Source organism: Pipistrellus hanaki (assembly GCF_964339955.1).
Source record: "Pipistrellus hanaki genome assembly, chromosome: 4".
Lineage (NCBI taxonomy): Eukaryota > Metazoa > Chordata > Mammalia > Chiroptera > Vespertilionidae > Pipistrellus > Pipistrellus hanaki.
Genome location: NC_140506.1, coordinates 65,064,930 through 65,087,907, shown reverse-complemented (window position 1 = coordinate 65,087,907; position 22,978 = coordinate 65,064,930). Strand labels below are relative to the sequence as shown.

The 22,978-nt window shown below is 41.6% G+C and overlaps 1 protein-coding gene across 6 annotated transcripts in view; it reads right to left on the bottom strand.

The window, feature by feature from the left end:
• SNCAIP (synuclein alpha interacting protein) overlaps positions 1 to 22,978 on the bottom strand; it is a 138,609-nt gene that overhangs the window by 12,640 nt on the left and 102,991 nt on the right. For all 6 annotated transcript variants that reach the window (XM_084882037.1, XM_084882035.1, XM_084882039.1 and 3 more), the window contains exons 4-8: positions 21,166 to 22,043; positions 19,225 to 19,404; positions 13,976 to 14,089; positions 5,928 to 6,053; positions 2,080 to 2,249 (exon numbers count right to left, since the gene is read on the bottom strand). In XM_084882037.1, the coding sequence (XP_084738163.1) occupies positions 2,080 to 2,249; positions 5,928 to 6,053; positions 13,976 to 14,089; positions 19,225 to 19,404; positions 21,166 to 22,043 (1,468 nt within the window). The remainder of the gene's footprint in view (positions 1 to 2,079; positions 2,250 to 5,927; positions 6,054 to 13,975; positions 14,090 to 19,224; positions 19,405 to 21,165; positions 22,044 to 22,978) is intronic.

The window sequence follows — 22,978 nt, the reverse complement described above, 5'->3', positions numbered from 1 at the left end:
TTGATTGGTTGAAGGGCCAACCAGCCTACTGGACACTTAGCATATTAGGCTTTCATTATATAGGATTTTGAGAGGATCACAATTCAAACCATAATATTTAGGCTTGTAGGTTAGGATTTCTAACAGAGCTGAACAGTAACTGTGTTTGTTACCTAGAAGTGGTAAAGGTATCCTGATAGGCAAAAGCACTCAAGAATGTCTCCCACTCCGAATTTTGAACTGGAAAAACCGGTGTTTTCCATCCCTCCTCCTGCCCTGGAGCCTGCAGGGTACAGTGTGCCCTGACTACACAAAGTGGATGTCTCTGCTTGTTTCTAGTTTGCCAACTTCACTGAGGAACATGGTGAGAAAAGGACTAGGGTCTACATGTAACCTATCCTATGTACCTTGTCATTGGCCTAACTACAACTGTCCACAGCATTCAGCTTTGGGCACAATGGAAGAACTGCTGCCTATTAGTGTACATGTGTATTTTATCCCAGGAACATCAATAGAGAGAGCAGCCAAGACTCTGACTATGAAAAGTTCACCAATAGAACAGCTATTCCAGCTCATGAAAGCCTCTCAGGCTCTGTGGTACAGAGTCTGGGGGGAATGTTGTGTGAGCTCCTCTCTCATATGACGCTTTAGAAAAAGCATTTTTTAGATCATTTTAAATTTCCTCTTCATGTCTATAAACTACTGTGGGGAGTAGACATGGGTACAACATTCTGGGAAGGATACTAGGTGGCATCTATCTATATTTTGAATATGTATGCCCTATGTTCTAGCAATTCCCTTTCTAGGAACTTAGTTTTAGAAATGTCTACACATGTACAAAAAGCTGTGTACAAAAAGACATGTATGTTCTCTGTGGGAAGATAACTTATTGAATTAGAATTTTGTGTGCATTTTCTCTTCAATTACAGCCAGCCCTTGGAACTCACTTAGCTCACTTGCCCCAGGGGAACTTTGTTTTTTCGTGCAACGGGGTGAAGAATGCTTGCAAGGAACCATATTATTTTAAAATAATATTATATATTTCCTCTATGAAAAGCCTAATCTCTTTAAAGAGAGTATTCTATGTACTGGCAGGGGGTAGGGTAAAGGGATGCAGAGACTTGTACCTCTAAGGCAAGACAGTATAAGTAGGGAGATCAAGGGTTCCCCAAGCTTGTAGAAGAGCCAGAGGGTCCAAGGCCTTGTCACATGCTTTTGTAAATTACACTTGTAATAAGTGAAGGCCTTCCACCAAGCATACACTTCATAATTTTCCTTTACAATTTAATTTTTAAGGCTTATCATCCCATTCGGTTAATGTTATTTCAAATACTGATTCTGATTTTTACTGATTCTGTCCCCACTATGGCAACTCTATCTTGACCACTGTTTTCCAAGGGCTGACCTTGGTCTCAGGCAGGTGTCTGCTCCTAATTCTTCAACCCATCGAAGACCTACCTGTCCTCCAGCCCCACTTTCTCCAAGCCTATCCTGACAGCAATCCCAGAAAGCTTCCCTTACAGTGAGGTACGCAATGTCTGTCAGTTTAACAATCTCACAAAGAACTGACTGCAGCTAGACAGAGTAACATCATGCTGACTGAATAAGATTTTATGTTCTGAGGATTCATGAGTCATCTGATTAATTTTTATAACAATTTATTAGTGATGGTTACCAGGTTAACTGTCTGTAATTTCCCAACTATATATTTTTCTTCTTGAGAAAACAGAGAAACTGGCCCATCTCTAGACTTTTCTTTCTCGTGAGCTTTAGAAGTTGGGGGATGATCCCACGCTGCCCTGTTATCTGGCCTGAGGTGGGAACACACAGAGAGAGCTCTCTCTCTGTCCAACAGCTTAAATTCCCTGCTTCGAAAGCTTGCTTTGCATTTTTCTTGTTTGTGTGAATATCATCTGGCCTCTGCAGAGATGGCTTCAGCATGAACGCTGGCTGTGAGGATTTGGGGTAGAGGGAGAGGAGGTGAGAATGCAAGGAAGTCCCCATACAACCCACACGGGGAGCTTCCCAAAGCACCTGCTGAGACCTAAGCACAGGGATGATGGGCCAGACGTTGTTCTCAGGGAGCGAACAGGCACTTACTCCTTCAGTTGCTTGGTTAACTTTACCACCTGCGAGGCCAGTGACATGCAGGTCTCCACCACCACCAGGTACCGGGAGCACAGGGTGTGCCCATGGCGCTCTGCGCTCTGGGAGGGCTTGTCCCCCGCGTGGTTCTGCATGGTGACATTTGCTCCATACTCAACCAAGGTCTGTCAGAAAGGCAGAGACATGGGGTCATACCGGGGCCTCCTTCTAAACACTTTTAATGACTGTAACAGAAGGTTGAATGGAGCCTTTCCTGTTATTCCAAAACCAGTTCCCAGAGCCCATAACAGGACAGGGTGGGGCAACCTGGCGAGCTTTCAGCAGTCGATATCAGACACCTCCTGCCCTACTACCAGCAACCCCACCCAGGCTCCGGAGAAGCCTGGAAGGGGAGGAGGTTGCTGCCATCCTGAAGGTCCCGTCCTGTATGAGGCATGCAGGGCGATGTCTGTGTGGAGACGCCTCGTCCCTTTCAATGGGTGGGTTTGTAACATTGCCTGTCAGGAGGAGAGTGGGACTTGTTTATCGGTGCCTATAGACTTGGGCAGCACACTTGACATGTTGCTGAGCCTTAATGATCCTGATCAAGAATTAAAAGAACTGCAATGAAATGACATGGCCAGGGCTGGGCAGCAGCCTGCACTCCCACCATGTGCCATAGCAAACGTATGTCCCGTAGATTGAGCAGATGTGGTAGAAGGGAGCTTGATGCCAGGTTGCTATTGCCCTATTAAATATGGGAGGGTTCTCCAGCCTTGGCCAGGAGGAGAATTGTATGGGGAAAGAAGGGGGATATAAGGTTGGGGCCAGATCTCCCCTGTCAGGTAACAGTGGGGAGACTCAGAGGGCCCCATGAATGCCCCTTTAGAAATCAGCTCCTGAAGGCTGCCCACAGAGGGCATCAGTGGCGAACCACGGTGAGCTAAAGAAGCGGTGACAGCTTTCATGGAGAGTGCCATGATCTTTCCCAGTTAAGCAAAGAGACAGTGGACTTTTCCTCTCCATACTCCTACTTTCTCCCCAACACTGGAGCCCAGAAGAGAGAGGGGAATAGGAGCTAGCATGGCGAATAAAAAGCCGATCATGCCTCACTCCCCCATGCCAAGTCCCTTGACCTCTGAGTCTAGTCTGGGCTGGGGATGAGAATGCTTTCAATCAGAAATAAGACTGAGACTTTAAATTGGTTTGGGTGAAATGTTAATAGTTAAAAGCAAGCAAAAAGTTATGGAATCTGGCCAATGTAGCATTAGTAGAGGAGAGATTTAATCACTCATGGTTGACGTCATTAATTAAAAACTAACAGCAAAATGATTTCACATTATACTGTGATGACACGAGATGCCACAAACAGCTGGGATACCAACACAGATCCACTGGCACAATCTGACATATCCTTTGACACTGTCAACATGAAATTATAGACCCCTGGATTTATTTCAGTAATAGGTAATGCTCTTCCCACAAGCAATGCTTGTAATTTTTAAATTTCTAGACTACTTAGACTCAAGGGTCATTGAGGAGCTTCGCTTTCCTTTTAGCTTAGGATCACTCACTATGAAAGGCCAATCTGCCAGAAAACCACTCCAATTTACCCCTCCCCCCTACTCCCAAGAAGCAGGGGGACCACCTCTCCCACCCCAGCTCTCTGAGTCTCAGTGTAAACACAGCCTGGATCATTCCCTTGACTCAGGTCTCTGCAGATTTCTTTCCAATGTTTTTCAAGCTCAGTCCCCTTCTCACCTCATAAGGAACCTCGGTCACTCCCTCTTCTACCCTCAGTCTCTTTGGATTTTTTAAAAATCTCACACCCAGTAGACAGACTCGCTTCCAAGATTATCCAAATTTCTACATCCATGGTATCGAGTGCCAAAAGTATCATTTGTGCTAAGTGGAGTGATGAATGTTCTGAAAGGACAGGCTGCCTCTCCTCAGATATTAAAAAGAAAAATAACTGAAATCTCAAACGGAATTGGTGATATCAGCTGGTTTTCTTTGGCTTTCGTCATTTATTAGCTGATAAAAAAGTTTATTTCAAGACTATTAAATATTGGAGTGTTTTGTTAAATGGAAAAAGAACGTTTTCCATTTTTATTTGATTATTTTTCTTCCACACACACAAAGAAAATAATGCTACTCCTTTCATCTTCCTGCAGATCCTGGTAATAATTTAAATTTCTCTCCAATTTCTCATCACTCCTTTTACAACTTGGGGCCTTAAATTAGAAGCTTTATCCTTTGCCAACAATAGTGGGGGAACTCTTGAACATGTGGAATATTTTCTATCAATTTAGCTCTCTAAAGAGCAGTTGTATGTGGGTGGACACTCTAGAGAGCTTTAAAAAAAAATCATTTTCTGCGTTTACATTATAACTTTTCCATATCTTCTCATGTCATTTCCTGAGTCCTCTCTACTTTTCTGATCAACTGGTTCTCACTGCCCAGTTTTCTCTTATCAGATACAGTCTGCCTTGTGCACAGTAGGAACCTAATAAGTACCTGCTAAATAAATGAGCACATTAAGTTTGCAATAAAAGAAACAACACATAAGGCAACAAAGAGTGTTGCTTTCTTAGAGTTGTTATGTACACATAGCATATTTGAACTGTGTGAACTTGTGAAGTAGAAGTACTTTCTCTAGTCCTGGCTGTCAACCACATGCTCTCAACGGCTCTGCTCAAGGAGTGGGAACAAAGCCACAGGTGTTGAGTCATTTTCAATGATAAGAATGTTGTGGTTGGTCCGATTCTGTTCATTGCGACTCCTGTTCATAAGTTAAATTCAAGGCCACATCTAACCCTGTTTCTGATTCCCAGACTTTCTTCCTGTCACACTGTCACTTCTTTTCTACCTGCTCTTCCCCTGACACTTCAGCTGTCCTCTCTGCTTTGTCACTTGGGTCCTGAATTCTTTTTTTCTGAGTGAAGAGGTCTATCTGGCTTTTCCATTCGCATGAAGACAGATGGTCTTCATGCGAATGGAAAAGCCATTCGCTTGGTCCTCCTACTGTGTGCTGTTATGATGGCAGCACCTGGTCAAGCTCAGCTCCGTGCAGCTCTGCATTTGGCTGAGGGATAAGGTGCTGACTCCTCTTGTGGGAATCCTACCCTCTCTGATGCCCCTCATGTGGTTTGGGGCAGGGGGAGAACCTCCCTCCCCTCTCCTGTGGCTCTGCTCCCCCGCCTTGTTACATCTTTGCACACATACTAATAGATTATAGTAATACTGGTAAGGCACACTCAGCTTAAAAGATGAGCCCCCTGAGACCAGTGGGTAGAGTGGCTGTTCAACTAACACTGTGGCTAGTCTGCCCAACAGCTGAAGGGATCCATAGCTGAGTCCTTCCTGTTATCCACTCTAGGCCCGTTTAAATGCATTTGAGAAGTTCGGTCCTACTACAGGGAAAGGGGAAGACTATAGCACACTCTCTCTAACCCACTGCTCCTTTCTTCCAAGAATTCCTCTTAACTCATTCTTAAAAAAATCTGTCCTATTTTTCATATACCTAAAAAGTGTGCCAATGGTAGCAAGAACAGTCTGCCCTTTAAGAGACTGAGAGATGTCAGTGTGGTACTGATTTCCTGCTATCTTGAGAACATGGAGGTACTTAATGTCTATTGTCCTCAGAATCCTGTGGCATTCAAGGAGAATCTTATAGGGCTATTCTTCTTATATCTGTGTGGATTTATGAAAATAAAAATATAAGTATATAATTCCTTGTCATCTACTACAATAGAAAAAGCTGATTTAATCTATTCTCCCAATGGATTGAACAAAATTTCCTTTTTAAAAATTACTTGATAAATAAATGCATTTTGCTCTTCCAAGCAGCAGGGCCTGTGTACCTGTATGCACCCGAGGTAGCCATGCTGAGAGGCTACGTGAACTGCACTGTTGCCATCCTGGTCCACTTCGTCCAACGAGATGCCTTGTTCTTGCATAAACTGAAGAAGCCACAGAAGAATCTTTTCCTATAAACACAAAGAGAGTAGGAATTAATGGAATATCATGTGGAGAAATCTAATATAAAGTCAGATGGGGGAAAAACCACAAATTGTGAAGATAGGACATAACCACCTTTACCATATCAAGAGATAATTCCCATGCAACATGGACGGAAAATCTATGGATCTCTGAAGTCAATGGAAGAGGAATGCTCAGGGAAGTTTAAGAGTAGGAAGTTATCTCAGAACTGCTCTTATTTTACTTACTCTTCAATAGATGGGACAGTTCATTTGCTGAAAGTTTGAGGACCTCCTCCAAGTCTCCCAGCTAGACAGATCCAATGTGGAAACCAGAATCCGGGTCTTTTAAGCCCCAGACAATGTTTTTGTTACTTTATTATACTGTCTGTAGGCTTCCAGAATATTATTATAAAACGTTGAACTAGTGAGACAGCTAGCTTCCACTTTTAAGCTTTAATGCTTCCAACATACCTTCCTAATCCCAAAGCTCCTGCAATCAATAGGCTTACAAAAGGAGGAAATACCTTGAGTTGCAGAGTCTAAGAGAACACCACAAAAATAAAACTGGCACCTTCTTGATTTTTCTGACCATGTATTGGTCATGTTTTGAAGGCAGTTTTCTCTTCTTCCAAGTTCAAAGGGAGGCACCTATGACTCTGAACACAAGCTTTCGAAAGCAAAGACACAGAGCAGTCGGGGTGTGTCACCAGAACCCCTTTTCATTTTGCATTTTACCCACGGAGTCTTTGTGGTGTTTTCATGTTATGTTTGGCCCAGGCAGAAAGCAGGGGGATGGGATTTTACTGTTTTAAAACAGAAAAATGAAATAAAATGTAAAAAAAAAAATACGAGAGTGGTAAAAACAACAGCATCGAGTTTAGTGAGTGGAATCTGACATTTCAAAAAGATGATCATGTGTTTGAAAAAGCCTTGAACCTCTCCTTAGCCCTTTAAAGGCTTTATTTCCAGTTATTTGCTCGGGCTGGTCATGAACTTTTATACTTCTCTGGATTAAATTTGCCTTCACCTTCTGAACATGCCAACTAATCTGCTAAAGGAATGTTGGATAAAAACAGCTAACTCCTTTAATGTTTCACCCGTCATGTGGGGAGCAGGGCACTGTTTATGAAGGCATCTGGGGCATCGGGGACAGACTGAACATTTGCACCACACTTTTCCCACATGAGCAAGCAGGGAGTAAGACCCCTAGAGAGCAAGAAGAGAAAAATGTAATCAATGCCTACAACCTACCAAGATGCACCCAGGGCGAGCAGAGTGAAGTGTTAGCTGCATTTAAAACAGAGAGAACTTGCAGAAAGTGAAACCTTCTCCATCCCCAGAGCAGGTGGTGGAACAGAGCCTGGAGGCCAGGCTAGGAGTTAGAACTGGGATAAGGATCTACCGATGGGCTTAACCCTCTTCTTTACAGACAAACTTGGGGAAAGTTTGAGCTGAAATTTGACCTGGAGCAGGTAATCTTTCACATGCATAGGGTACAGCAATTTGCTTTACTTTTCCTAATATTATATTTATGTGGAGTCAGATGATTGCACCATCTGTTCAACTTAACTCCTTAAAAGATGCTGATGAGTGGACGTGTCTCGGGGTAAAGGACATTCCACCTGGTTCAAAATCGATGGCGGAGGCATAGACACATTAAGAGGGCAGGCTGTTGCAACTTTGCAGATACAAAGGGCAGTCCTGCCATATCCAGCAGGTCATCCTCAAGCCTGCGGTGCCCTGGCTTACTCCACGATATTAAATCATGGGGATCATCATACTGTCAAGTGCAAGGGAGTTTAGTGACTCATCCAACTCACACACTCTTATTTTATAAATCAGAAAACTGAAAAAAATAACTGTCTATTTTCTGATATTCTAGCACCTCTTTTCTTTAGAAAGTAATGTTCAGAGGAGTTCAAGGTATTTAGAAATGTTTTATAGGTACCTTCTGTTCAGGCATATTTTCATATTTTTCAGACTCAATAAAATATTATAGTGGCTATGTCTATTCCACATGCATGGAAAATGCACTTTATGATAATTCACAGTGCTCTGACTTTTAGTAATGGGGTAGTAGGAAATGGAATACTGCATTTCATATGACTAGGAATTTTCCCCTTGTAGAAATCTGGGAAAGAATCTAGCCACCTGGACTTTGTAGGGGCTGATAATCTGGGAGAAGAAGACAAAGTCCGTGTGAGGCGAGAGTTGCCTTAGCTCCTGATGGCTCTCCACTGTTACAATGACCTGTCTTCTTTTCTTATGATGGCATGGGCAACTCTTTCTTCCTTACAATTAAAGATCTTACCCAATTCAATATGCAAGAGTTGCACAAAGGAAGAACCATTACTTGATTGTTCACAATAAGACAGGCCTTTGCCTTGCACCTCAAGTTAATTTTTGTGTTCTGCATTGGACAATTTATTTTAATAAAACAATAATCCATTGGCTTGTCCACTGAGATATTATATAGAAATAAGAATCTCTTTGACGATTACCAAAAGGGTTTAGATGATATACACCTGTTCTAATAACTTGGGATTTTTATCATCTAGGATTCCAGTTCTAATATCTAGGATTTCTGATATGGATATGGAGATGGCTAGAATCCTTGGTTTTGGTAAAAGCATATATATATATATATATATATATATACATATATATATATATATGTATATACATATATATATATATATATATATATATATATATATATATATATATATATATATATATATTGGTGTCCACCTCTTCCCTATAAGACCTTTCACACTCTAACACACACCTGTCTATCTCCACCCCTGCTCCCCTGCAGAAAATGTTAGAGGAAGAATTCATATTTTCCTAAAAATATTGCTTTCAGAGAGCATCCAATGCAGTCACATGGCTGGAGAGGTTCCTCTGTATTATTGCTGTTTAACAGACTGCCTCTCCCACTCATTCTATCCATCCACCCACACATCTGTCTATAGCCATTCAACTTTCATTATTGACTGAAAACTTCATCTACTAGTTTCATCTTCTGGGTATGCCTATGCTTTTCCTAAAGGCAATGCAATTGTTTAAAGAGGCAATTGATTAATATATGTAATTTTTGAGATTGCCAAAGGAAGTCTTAATAAAATTTTAATTGAAGAGTGTGCTTCAGGTTTATTACTGGAATGAATAAAATCCCTGCAGTTTTTGATGCAACCATAATTGTTGAAGGAGGCAGCTTTGCCTGTGGTCATAGATCATCAAATCAAATACATCATCACTTATAAGATTTATTTTGGCCTAGGATGTTAAAATGTAAAGTAAATGGCCAGTGATGATTTCAAAATGTCATTTATTGTGAGATAAATGTAGAATCTAGAGATAGTAAAATGGGGGGGGGGGAAGTACATCTAAGAATTGATTAAGGACTGAATGATTCTTTGCTAAATTTTTCTTATATTTTACTTATGGTGAAATAAACTAAATATTGATAACAATAAAAATAATAAATTGGAAGCCATCTAATCATAATAGCCAACATTTATCTAGTGTCTAGTATATGTCCACAATGGGCAGAGCTTCATGGGGCTTTATTCATTTAGTCCCCAGAGCAACCCTGTGAGAAAACATCTATTATCTCAATTTTTTTGAAAAAATCTTCACTTGAGGATATTTTTTTCCATTTATTTTTAGGGAGTGTGAAAGGAAAGGAGGAAGGGAGGGAAGAAAAGAAGGAGGAGGGATGAAGGGAAAGAGAAAGATGGAAAAACATGGATGTGAGAGAGGCACATCGATTGATTATAATTGGTTTCCTCCCACAGGTGCCTTGACCAGGGCTGGGGATCGAACCTGCAAACCAGGTGCATGTCCTTTGACTGGAATCAAATCCTTGACCCTTCCAGTCCTCGGGCCGAGGCTCTAACCATTAAGCAAACCAATAAGGGCTATTATCTCCATTTTAAAGATGAAGAAACTGGGGTCCAGGGAGACCTTTTCTTAAAAAAAAAAAAGTATCAAGGCCATTGAGCTAGTAAGTGGTAAGGCTAAGGTTTAAACACAGACACTTGACTCAGGAATCAATGTTCTCCATAACTCTGTTTTCTGACTTCTGAGTATGAAAATTCACAACTGCTCAATGCCCATGAGCCCTGGCTCCAGAAAAGTATGCTCGCTTTGCACCCTTTGAGCCCCGGAAATCATGGTCAGTCTGTAGGTTCATGGGGCTCTGTGTTGGTTATGATTTTTCTCAGATCAGTCCTTGGAGAGCAAATGGATGCTCACGCTAATCAAAGATTTCTCTGTTTTGCTTTCATCTGCAATCACAGTACTCTCAGTGTGTTTACTTATTTCTTCCCCATGATGGTGAAAAGCAATGAAGTCAAAGGAATACTTCCCCTTTTAAAAGTAAATTGTGGAAAAACAGGAACACAGCCTGTCGAAGCATTCCCCCTTTACCAGCATGCCTATCACTGTTCATGACCATGGGCATTTTAAAAAGTGCCCATGCCCCCACCCACCCAAATCTGCATCAGGGCAAACAATGAAATAGAAAAATGAACACCAGAGTGTGGACAAAGGTATTCTTGGTAAATGCCCATTGCTATGAGGAAGGTTGTTCTTGCAGCAGAATCTCTTGACTAAAAGTCATGTGAATGCTTCAGAAACTAAATGTTCACAGGCTTGAAGGTGAACGTACAGCCCACTGAAACAGCGACCAATGCAAAACAGCTGAAGCCCCAGCAGCTGAGGGCGAGAGCTTTGCTGGATGAGACCATCTGAACCTTCATGTGCGAATAAATCAGCCAGACTTACACAGGCGGTAGCCTTGACTTGAGACAATTCAGTCTCAACTGTTACATTAGCAACATCTCTCTCCAGGGTCAGCAGAGCAGGTCTCTCCAAGGACAACCCCACTCATTCCCGAGCCTCCCTGAGGCTCTCACCTTCACGCTCCCTGGGCTGGCTCTGCTGGGTACAATCAGGCAATGAAATAATTGCACCCTCTGAGACTTCATGTGTCAAGATGAGGAAAATCAATTCCCATCACCCAAAACTCTATCACTGCCGGACACCACTCAAAACTGCTGCCTAACTGAAACCGGTTTGGCTCAGTGGATGGAGTGTCAGCCTGCGGACTGAAAGGTCCTGGGCTCAATTCCAGTCAAGGGCATGTACCTTAGTTGCAGGCACATCCCCAGTATGGGGTGTGCAAGAGGCAGAAGATCAATGATTCTCTCTCATCAATGTTTCTAACTCTCTATCCCTCTCTCTTCCTCTCTGTAAAAAAAAAAAAATCAATAAAATATATTCAAACAAACAAACAAACAAACAAACAAACAAAACTGCTGCCTACCTGTGGTACTGGAGTCTTTAACAGTAAATTTTTATAAGAAAAAGGACACGAATTGGGAGTCAAATGGAGCCCATTCTTTAAGAATCTCTATGGGGCAGAGGGCAACCAAAATAAACCAGGAGAGGAATTTTCCTCTGTACTATCCTTTTCAGAGGTATTTACTAAGGAAACAAAACCAGAGCACACTCAAGTGCCTGCTTGATGTAGAAAAACTTGCATGTGCTGAATCCATTAGAAAACTGTTCAATAACAGTCTTCCTTGAGAAAATATTAGCCTTGTCACAGTTCCAAGTTCAGCATCTCTGCAGGTTATCTGTTATATAAGTCGCTGTGGCGATGTAGGATGGCTGGACAGAATTCACGGATCTAATGGGTTTCTCCATTTTCCCGTCGGGTAGGAATGCTCTCCCGAGGGCACTGCTGGGCTGCCCTGCTCAGAGCCGTACTTGAGGTCATTAAAAATGCTTATCAGCTTGAAATAACAACCTGAAGATTGATATTAGCATGAAGCAAATGTTTGACACTGCTCTTCACACAGGTCAGTAATTTCCATCTTTTCCTCTCGTTCAGCCAAGTAAGCCACGCTATCCCTCAACTAGTCACAGAAAGGGCACTCTTATTGTTCTGTCCCAATAGCTTCCAAATTATGAGAAACCTGCTGTGAGAGTTGAGCAGGGAAACTGGCATATATAAGCAACATTTCCCAAGACAAAGAAGGCCGGATGCTCAATTATTTACTTAGAGTCTCAGAACAGCCATGCGATCCTTTCCTCCTTTTCTCTGGCAAACTTGACCAAAAGTGCAGGCAGCCTTTCCTCTCATATCAAAATTCCTTGTTAGACTTTATATAAGCACATAAAATCAGGAACATAAAACAATTATTCTAACAATTTGAGAATAAATTAAATTCTGTTTTATACTGAAAACTATTTCTGAAGATTAGCAGTGATTAAATTCTTTTGGTCATTTGAAAAATTGTCTTCTGTTCATTGCCAGTATAAACCAACCAAATGGGGAGGGAATGCTTATTAATTAGCAAATGCTTATTAACTGTTATGGTTGTTTGTAGGATACCGTGGCTGTACAATACACACAAAAAGCGGAGTAATCCTCTCAAAGACAGTGGCTTCTACAAATTTTAAATGTTCTTCCTGCTCTTTTCTTCATTTCCTAAACTTAGTACAGGTGCTCACTTCTTCAGTGGGCTGCATCAGGTACCCCATATATCACAAAGTACTGTTAGATAAAATGGTAAAAATTATTGCTGCAGCTAAATCAATGTCACTGTGAGTGAGTTTTACAAATTACAGAGAGACAAAACAGAGCCTAGCCCCAAAGTCAGAGGACTACAAGCCATGAGACCTGGGCAAGCTACTTAGCTGTCTTTTGTTCAGTCTCCTCTATAGAGTGGGGATAAAAGCATGACCTAACAGGGTTGTTTTAAGGAATAAGTAGATAATGTACACAAACTCCAATGGCATGGTGCCTGGTAACATATGGAAAACAGTACATATTAATACATTTTTTAATTGAAGTCACAAAGACTCCCACTAAAAAAAAAAAAAGACTGCAGTAATATTCTCCAAGTCAATGTTCTGAACTTGAGATTGTCATGCTTGCAAAAGCATAATCTCCTGTTGACAATACCACAATTTACTGCCACTGGGGAAAGTTTATGAAGCCAAAGGGGATACAGTTATATGCATGAGAAGCAATTTTCTTTGCCACAAACAAATATGATTGAATCTATTTTAATATAGTGCTGACTTTATTTATTTTTTAAAGACTGAGATTGGCATTTTGTGGTCCAACTTTTTTTAAAAGATAATTTATATTCATTCCCTCCAAGGGAGTTAGTGATGATTTTTCACTCCATGCACTGGATTGTGATCTGTGTATATCAATTACTCACACTGGGATTTCCTACTGTAGAAACTGTCACTGAGACTCATCTAGTAAGCATGCTTGTTCATTTTTAATAGAGGGGGGCTTCCTTGATCAATGTCTTACTAAATATTTTTTTCTTAATTTTGGGTTCAAGAATATCATATTTTGAGCTCAGTTGGTTAGAACATTGTCCCAATATACCAGGGTTATGGATTCAATCTCTAGTCAGGACACATACAAGAAGCAATCAATACATGCATGGATAAGTGGAATAAATCTCTCTCTCTCTCTCTAATCATTAAAAAGAAAATAATTATTAGCTTTATTTTTGATAGAAGTTAAATGTGTTTATTGTAAAAAATTTGGAAAATACTTAAAAATACAAAAGAAAAAAAAAAGCCACATGTAATTCCACTACTATAAATAACAGTGACACAAGTTTTTTTCTAGTCTTATTACCTATTTTTCTTTCTCTCTCTTCCCAAAGTTCAAATTTGGTACCCAATTATAGGAACAGTTTTGTATCATAAATTTTAACTTAAATATTATATAATGGACATTTTCCTATAAAATTTCATCATATGAATATAGCTTCATTATTTATCTAATATCCTACTATGGAATTTTAAGTTGTTTTAGAACTTTTTTTCATTAAATTTTATAGTGAATATGATTGCTTATAAATCTGATAATTAAAAATTCTTCATACCTGGCCAAAGCCACCTGCATAATGAATAAGGCTTGGAAAATCCTTAGAACAACTCAGTTCTGCAATGGCTTCCGTTTCACTCACCATCCAGCGCACGCACTCTAACTGACCATTCTAGATTTTAGAAAAAAGGGAAGAAGAAAGAAAGTTAGTTTTTACTTCTGTATCAGACTTAATTTATTTACAACATAGGTATACCACCTATTATATTTCTCACATGTGGCTCTGGTCTAAATAAACTATAGAATTTATTTAGGCACATTTTCATAATTTTCATCAGTTATTTTAAAATCATTATATTGAGGTATAATCTGTACACTATAAAATATACCCTTTTAAAATATACAGTTTGATAAATTTTGGCATTACATACTCACTTGTATCTACAACTCCAATCAAGATTAGAACATTTCCATCATCCTACCCCAAAACATTTCTGCTAGCCTTTTGTTCTCATCACCCCTCACCTTTGCCCTAGGCAACCTCTGGTATGGTTTCTGTCACCATAAAATTCTATCTCTATTGCATCTGGCTTCTTTCATTCAGCATGATGCTTCTGAGATTCATTCAAGCTACTGCTTATATTAATAATTCATTCCTTTTTATTGCCGAGGAGTATTCCATTACATGCATACATCACATTTTGTATACTCATCAACAAACTAAAGAAAGACAAAGTAATCTCAGTCCACTGGCCCCAGTGCTACCTTCCCTGAAGGCTTCCCTGACTCGTGCCCATCAGAGTTCTTTTCTCCTGTGTGAGGTCCCACGCTGTGCGAACCGGGAGTGCAGTTGTGATCTATATAACCTAGTGACTAAGACCCTTAATTTACCACTTAGTTACAAGACTTGATCAAGCTACTTCACCTCTCTGATACTCAATTTTCTCCTCTGTGAAACAGCAGGGTGAGTAGTAACCACCTCATAAATGTACCGTGGAGATCAAATGAGTCGAAGCACGTCAGTTTACTAAGCATACGACACTTGCCACCTTATACTATCAAAGTGCTCTCTGAGACACTCTGTAAGACAAATGAGAAATCCAGCTGCCTCCCTGGTTTGCATGGCGTGGGACCTAGCACAGGAATAAAGAGCTATTGTGGCATGAGCTCAGGGAAGTCTATTCTAAAAACAAGACAGAGGAAGGAATCATTCTTCATTTACTGCTATAGAGTTTCAAGTAGTCATCTCACAACTATACACATGCAGAGTGTATTCCTGCCATTGAAATATCTAGCATAACCAACTGGGGGATTACTGAACACCTTTCTGGTGCCTCATTCACATCTATTGCCTCCCTTCTCTGCCCTCCTGGCTGCCCGGGGACACTAATCTGAATGTATTGGCTCCCATGCCCCCTGGCTTCTGGCTGGGTTTGATTGGTGGAGAGTTGTAGTAAGAGACCAAGAAAGGAGAGTGAGTTTGAGGTTCCCTCTGCTCCTGGCTCCCGTTACTCTTTTATGGGGTTGTCATTGGCTGGCTGAATCCCTCTACCAGTCAAAGGTCAAAGGGCATCCAGTCTTCTATGCAGCCCTCTCCATCTCAGGTCCTTCCCCAGTCCCTTCGGGCTCTGGGGTGGTAACTGTGCTCTGGTTGTGACCCTCAGATATTGTGGGCTCCCTACACCCTACCCACCCTCCTCTTATATATAAATCCTTCATTACCGACTTTCCTTAAGTTATATAATTTGAACATTGCCTAGTGTTTTCTACCAGGATTTTTTTTTAAAAAAATCACACTGATATAATGTGTTCATTCCCTCTGGATGAAGAAAGGAATGGGAACCATATTGAGCATCTACTAGGCAAGACAGTTTCTATAAACTGGTATTTACACAGAACACAGAAATAAGAGGCAGCATTTCTGATTTTAATTATTTGGGTATTTTTTCTTGGTCTAACTAAAGGTTTATTAATTTTTTTTGATCTTTTCATAGAGCTAAATTTTGTTTTGATGATTTTCTCTATTGTTTTTCTATTCTCTATTTCATTTATTTCCACTTGGATATTTTTATCTGCTTCCTTATGTTTGCTTTGAATTTAGTTCGCTTTTCTTTTTCTAGTTCTCTAAGGTAGAATGTTAGGCTATTGATTTGAGATCTTTTTTCTTTTTCTTTAACACAGACATTTATAGCTATAAATTTCCCATTTAAGCACTGCTTTAGCTCCTTAATGATGCATTTTCATTCATCTCCAATTATTTTTCAAGTTCCCTTGTAATTTCTTCTTTGATACAATGATTATTTTAGAGTTAATTCCATATACTTGTGAATATTCCAAAATTCTGTCTGTTATTGATTCCTAATTGCATTCCATTATGGTTAAGGAACATACTTCATATGATTTTAATCATTTTAAATTTATTGAGACCTGTTTTATGGTCTAACATATGGTTTATTCTGGAAAATGTTTAATGTGCACTTGAGAAGAATTCTGCTGTTGTTGGGGTAGAATGCTTTGTTACATGCCTAGTAGGTAGACTTATTTAAGAATGCAACCTTTAAACAGGGCAAAAATAAATATATCAATACTATGAGTTTGAAAGTAATATCACTTGCCACAAATAGAAATACCAAGAAAACAAAAAATGTTATTAAATTCTAGTGGGAGCTTTTTGCCTGCTGGTCTCTGAGCCTGGAGCCACTCACGGTATGTTATAAAGGAATGTCAGTTGGTTGAAGTAATTTTTCTCACCAAACCAACATTTTCTATTATAGCTTCATCAGAGGGACTGAATGAGAACAAGTAATTAAAATAATGTCATTCCCAGTCTGTTTAGCTCCTAAAATAATTTCTTAGTCCCATTTTAGAAAACACAATGCTTTCACCTTATAGAAATTTTCTTTCCAAAGGGCCCTCAGTAATGCTCTGAATTCCTGTAGTATCTAGTGTTCGGTCCCCCAGAAAACACTCAATAAATTCTGCATGTAAGTGGCAAGAATTTATGATGTTCCATTTAAGGAGTTTACGAGTGGGAGAGAGCTGTTCTTAAGCCTTGGTATTTCTTCAAAGCTCCCTTTCCCCCCTCTCAGGTAATCTTTTTATTTGATACCCTATCTCTGACTCTGTTTCCTGTCTGCTTCAAGTCATATTATGTGAGCAACTTCTGCCCATTTTACCAAGTTTGTTTGCTTGAATGACAGCAGGGCTGTCAGAACTGTGCTTAATGAGGTGAAACACCACCACCCTGTTACTGGTGTTCAAAAAAAGGTCCTAAAACAGAAAATGAAGATTTCTTAGGATTCTCTCTGCATTCATGTCTCCCAACTCCACTGAATACACTGAAGTAGGACATATGTCAAGACAGATTTCTAAAGAGGGTGGCACTGGTTATAAAATATTTGTATTTACTGCTTTTGTGAAATCTAGGTTGAATGAAGGCATGAAAGAAAACTTCCGTTTCTCAAATCATTGTCCAGAAGAAAAGCATGAAAAGCCTGGGGCTCCAAATCTATAAAAGCTTTTGAGTCTTATGGGTTTGTATGTGTTCTTCATTAAAACAAACAAAAGTGCTAGGTTTTGCCTACTGATTGTGTGATGGCAATACTATGTTGACTGGAAGAGTTCAAGAAAGAATAGCACTTACTATGGATGCCACAGAGAGAGTTTATGTCTAGGGTTGGCTTAATGACCATTAAGTTCCTTATGTACCTTTTTACAAAACAGGACTGGGCCATATAAATTAAGAAAACATTTTTCTTCCAACTGTATAGTTAGAATATATCCAATAATCTAGCATGAGTCAGGAAAACTATATATTAGAAGTTATAAATAATTTACAAACACTAAAACATATAGTGTTCTAATGTCAATGTTCATTGGCATTGCAAGAATATTTTATTCGTCACTGGCATGTACCCATTGAGGACCAGACCCAACTCCTATCTTCCCACAGGACTCTGACAATGGGCTAGATTTTGAATTTTCCATCTACACTTAAATTACTGATAGTGTACCCACCTTATCCACAGGGCTATCCCCTTCTTAAGAAAAGGGATTATGTCTCATTCAAATTTTTATTACCATCACCTAACACACTACCCAATGGACTTAGTACATATTGTTGAACTCAACTATGCTGAACCTTGGCTTCACATTTGATTTCTCTTTCTTCGTGATGGTTGCCTGCAGGTCAGCTTTTGATTTGATATAGTATCACTCACAACTAAAGAAAAATGATATTCACTGAGCTTATAGATTTACCAAAAAAATTATTTTTTACACTATCTTTAAAATAATACCTGATAATTGGGTAAAACTAAATAAAACAGAAAACAACTTTTAATATATGACTTTACTAAAATGGTAAATAAAGGTATAAAAATTAGATTTGCATAAAGATATATTAGGAGTAAGACAGGAATGGCTTGCTTTTAAATCTTATATGATCTTTAGTGATTTCATAAGTATATTTCTTTAACTAGCAAGTTTCCCTAATAAATTTCAATATAATTCCATTAATAAAAATTATGATTATTCAGCTTTTAGAAGACATTATTAAGTAAAGTACATGTGCAAAAGCACAAGATGTATTATATTTCCCTAAACTTCATTTCTAGCTTCTTAATAAATATGACTGAATTCCACATTTATTTGCCAAAGTCCTTAAAAGTAATTTTAGTTTAATAGCTAACCTCCTAGTGATGTGGTGCTCACTGCAAGGCTATAAAAGACCATGTCTTCCTGTATCACAGTTTCTAGGGTTTAACTCTGTCGCAGTTGGCATTAATGTGTGTAGTTTTGACACAGAACCTACTATGTTTTGCAGGAACTAAATGCACACTCGGCACTGATATTACAAACAACTCCTGATCCTGAAGACACCTAAGCTTTGGATGTGATCTGTGAGAAGCCCATTTCATTGTCTGAAATACTCCTGAAGGCTACTACCTCTTTGTCTTACTCATTATACTCACAACAGGGGAAAAATAAAACAGCCTCCAATAGATCCAATACAGTTCAGAGTCTAAACAGAGGTTCTCAGCAATGCAAGAGACCATTGCCCTTTCTCTTTACTAGCTGGTTTGAAGCTCACCCTCATTGCACAGTAAATTGGAATGCAAAATCTCAAAATCTCAAAGCAGATCAGGAGTGAAATGATTACGCTCTTAAACAGAATATGTTCACTTGCTGTTTGCTTGGTATATCACTCTTCTCTCCCTCTCCATCCCAGCACTTTAGCTCACTAGGAATCTTAAGAAACAGAAATCTAACTTTTAGCCGTGGAGAGCCCAGCCCCCAACCACTGACCTTGATGGCCAGGCCTGCGGGAGTCAGCTTCTCTGCATTCCGCTCGTTGAGGCAATCTTCTCCCATCAGAGAAGTGAGGTGCTGCAGGCACTCTGCGTGGCCCTGCGACGCCGCAATGTGTAAGAGATTGTTTCCACTTTCGTCATGAATTTTGTCTAGATTGTCAGCAGCTAGGTGTGGCTGTCCAAACAGGAAGATGAGAAAAACCCAGGTCAATAGATCCAAACGAGACACTCTGGGAAGAAGAGAAGAGCTTCCAGGAGCTCTGGTGACAGCCATTGGAGCCTGATAAGTCAGAATTCCTTGCTATTAATGCTAATGCTTTTCCATTACGTTGCTATAGTATGCTTTAGAACATAAAAGCTCAAGAGACTTATTTTCGCGTGAGACATGGTGACAGGGATAGGTCGCGAGCTTGGGGAGGTTCCAGGCTGGCCTGGAAACCACTGTGATGACATTTATAGTACCTGGCAGGTTCTCTGTCTGTCTCTTCCACTCACTGCTACGGCCTGAGGCCAGGTTGTGCTATGTTCCCTGCTGTACATTTGTTGGAAGGATGAACTATATCTCTCAACCATCTGCTTTGCCTTGAACCCTGGAGAACTGGCTTTGACTGCCTGCTACCTGGTGGCTGCTGCGACTAGAGCTCCCAGGGGTCCCTCTGGAGTCTAGACACGTTCGTCCGTAGACTTGTTCCGGGGGCACTGGGAGGCTGCCTGCCTTTGGTTTTCTCACCTCCGGTGAAGTTCATCCCCGGAGTATAAACTGGTCAACAAAGAGCGTTTGTGACATGGAGAGGTGTTCATCATTTGGGAAACATGGGAAGGACAAAAGAAAGAAATGAACCAAAGAGAAATAGAGAAGAAGGGCCAAGAGAAATGGAAAAGACATTTTCAGGAGGGGAAAAAAAAAGTATTACTTCATTTAGTAAAATTATTCAATCATATCATCCCATTACAACAATAAGATTTGTGATAAATACAGCGAACACACTGTACTTATCTATCCATGGTTGTAGCCTAAGTAGAATCACACTGCCAAGATGTGATGATTTTCCTGAATGAGACTTCAATTAGCATCGCTGTACTAGCCCAGGCTTGCTACTGTTCCATCCAAGTCTGGAAGCCAGAAAAGAACAATGCAGGCAGATGGAGTGTGATTTCAGTTCAGCTCCCTGAGCCGAAGCAGAACAGACTTTTCTTACATCATGTTGCTCCGTGTCTAGAGTCGTTAGAAAAGCTTCTTCACACTCCCTGGACACGCAGAGCTGGAACTAGTCACAGCCCCATGTGGCTCAGAGGGCAATCAAGCTCGAGGGTAAGCATCTATCTGCAAATGCTTTCAAGCATCCTAGTCCAGCGCTCCGGAATAATAATCAGGATAAAACAGAAGACCCTGTGTTCACGTATCTGGCAGGTCCACCTTCGGCAAGAAACCGACATCCCCACAAACATGTGAGTGAGAGCATTGGAAACCATTGGAAAGCAAAAGAAAGACATTAAGATTCAAGCTAGAGAAAGTGCTGGGCTCCTCTCTTTTGTTTTTGTATTAGATTAAGTGTCCTGATTCCAGTTGCATTTATGCAAACTTAAAGTGAAACAACACTCCCTCTCTAGTCCTTTGTTTTTCCCTGTCTTAACCTCCTTTTTATTTTAAAACTCTACAGTCAAACCACCTAACTAAAACCACAAGTAAACACTGCATCAACCATGGACACAGACAGTAGTGTGGTGAAGGCCTGGGTCGGGGGTGGGTCCAGGGTGGAGGGGGTCAGTCGGGGAAAGAAAGGAGACATCTATAATACTTTCAACAATAAAGATACATTAAAAAAAAGAAGAAGAAGAATGAGAACCAATTCATCTTCATTCTGTTACTAAGGAACAGAGCTGCCACACTAGTCTCTGAATGACTCCTACGGATGCCGAATGAGATCATACTTACCAGGAGAGATATCTGTCCTTCTTTAACGATGTTCAAGATGCTTTTTACTTTTTGCAGGCACTCACTCCGCTCTTCGGGGCCTGGGGAGCTGGTCCAGCTCAGGCCGCCCACCTGCTCTTCCAGTTTGGGCTCCGCTGCCGGGGAGGCCTGCCGGTGGAAGGCCCTGAGCTGGCAGTCAGGCAGGGGCCTCTCCACGCCGCCGCTCCGGCCGTGGGCATCGCCGAAGGTCTTGCTCTGGCTCTCAGGCTCATAGGCAGAGCCACCCTTGGCCAGCGGCGGCGAGCTCTCGGGGTCTTCGGGGGAGAGCTTCGGCTGGTCGCGGAGGCCGGAGGACGCTTTTCTGACGAGAGGGCTTTTCACGGGGGACAGGACGCAGAACGGGGTTGTGTTGGACGGCGGCGAGGTCTCAGCATTTCCTGCCGCGGCGGAGACTTTGCCAGAAAGGCCGTTGATGGTTGTGCACAAGCCCAGCATTCTTTTTTCTGCAGTCACCTTGGGGAAAGGGGCGAGCTGCTGGGTGGACTTAATGTAAGGCACGTCCAGGATCTCGTCCATGTCCAGGTCGTAGTGCTCCAGCTCGCCCAGCAAGGCACCGGGCTCTGCGCATTTACCCTGGGGGCCGCCCTCTCTCTCTCCTCCTCCTCCGGGGCTGAGCTCTTCGGCTTGGGGGTCTGCGTCGGGGTCGCCCCCTTTCTGGTACTCCGCCTTCTGGTTCTTCTGGTCATCGCTCTCGTTGTTGTCCAGGGTCTCTGGCTGGTGTTTGAGCGGGGACACGCGCTTCACGGGGCGGAACTTGCTGTACACGTCCGCGATGCCCGTGGGCTTCTGCGCGCTGCTGATCAGCGCCGTGACGCCGCAGTTCCAGCCGGAGCCAGACACTGTTAAAACAAGCGAGAGGGGATTATGCCATTGAAACACTGAAAACAGCCGAAACCGGTTTGTCTCAATGGATAGAGCGTTGGCCTGCAGACTAACACGTCCCAGGTTCGATTCCGGTCAACGGCATGTACCTTGGTTGCGGGCACATCCCCAGTAGGGGGTGTGCAAGAGGCAGCGGGTCGATGTTTCTAGCTCTCTATCCCTCTCCCTTCCTCTCTGTAAAAAATCAATAAAATATTATTAAAAAAAAGAAAAGAAAGAAACACTGAAAACATCTTGGCCAGCCAGGCAGACAGACACGGCCCACTCAAGTTATGCTCCAAGTAAGCCCCTGTGGAAGCGGCCACTTGGACCGTGGATCGTAAAGCAAACAGTGCACTTACCACTGGAAAACTGTGCAAGATAAAAGACCGTTAGGATATGCGGGCTCAGAGTTAGTGAAAGCAGTGGGAATGGTGAGAGCCGGCAGCTGAAGAAAGCAAACCCAGTCAGATATTTAGGTCTGTTCCCTGGACAGCTGCACCTGATGGGCAAGGATGTGGATACTGGTCCCCACCCTGGGGAGTAGGATTGGAGGGCAGGGTCCTCTGCGTTAAAAACAAATGATGGCTGATGGGGTGATTCGCCGGGTGATTTGTTAGATGCAAGTGGGGAAAGAACAGAGAGGAACGCAGGGGTCAGGAGTTGACAGGACCCTGGGAGATAAGCCATGGGTTCGCTCCACCCTAGCCTGAGCATCCCAGTGGACGGCTGCTCGGGGGCATTTCCCAGTGCTGTCCGACACAGCACACGGACACTTGGCAGCTGAATAAGCTCTTGAAGACTGAATGCTGCCTTCCATTGTCTGAAAAGCTGGAAACCAACAGGAGGAGAAGGGCGTTGCAGAGGGAGGGTGAGGCAGGCTAGGTTGTGTTTGTTGTTTTTTCTTGTTTCT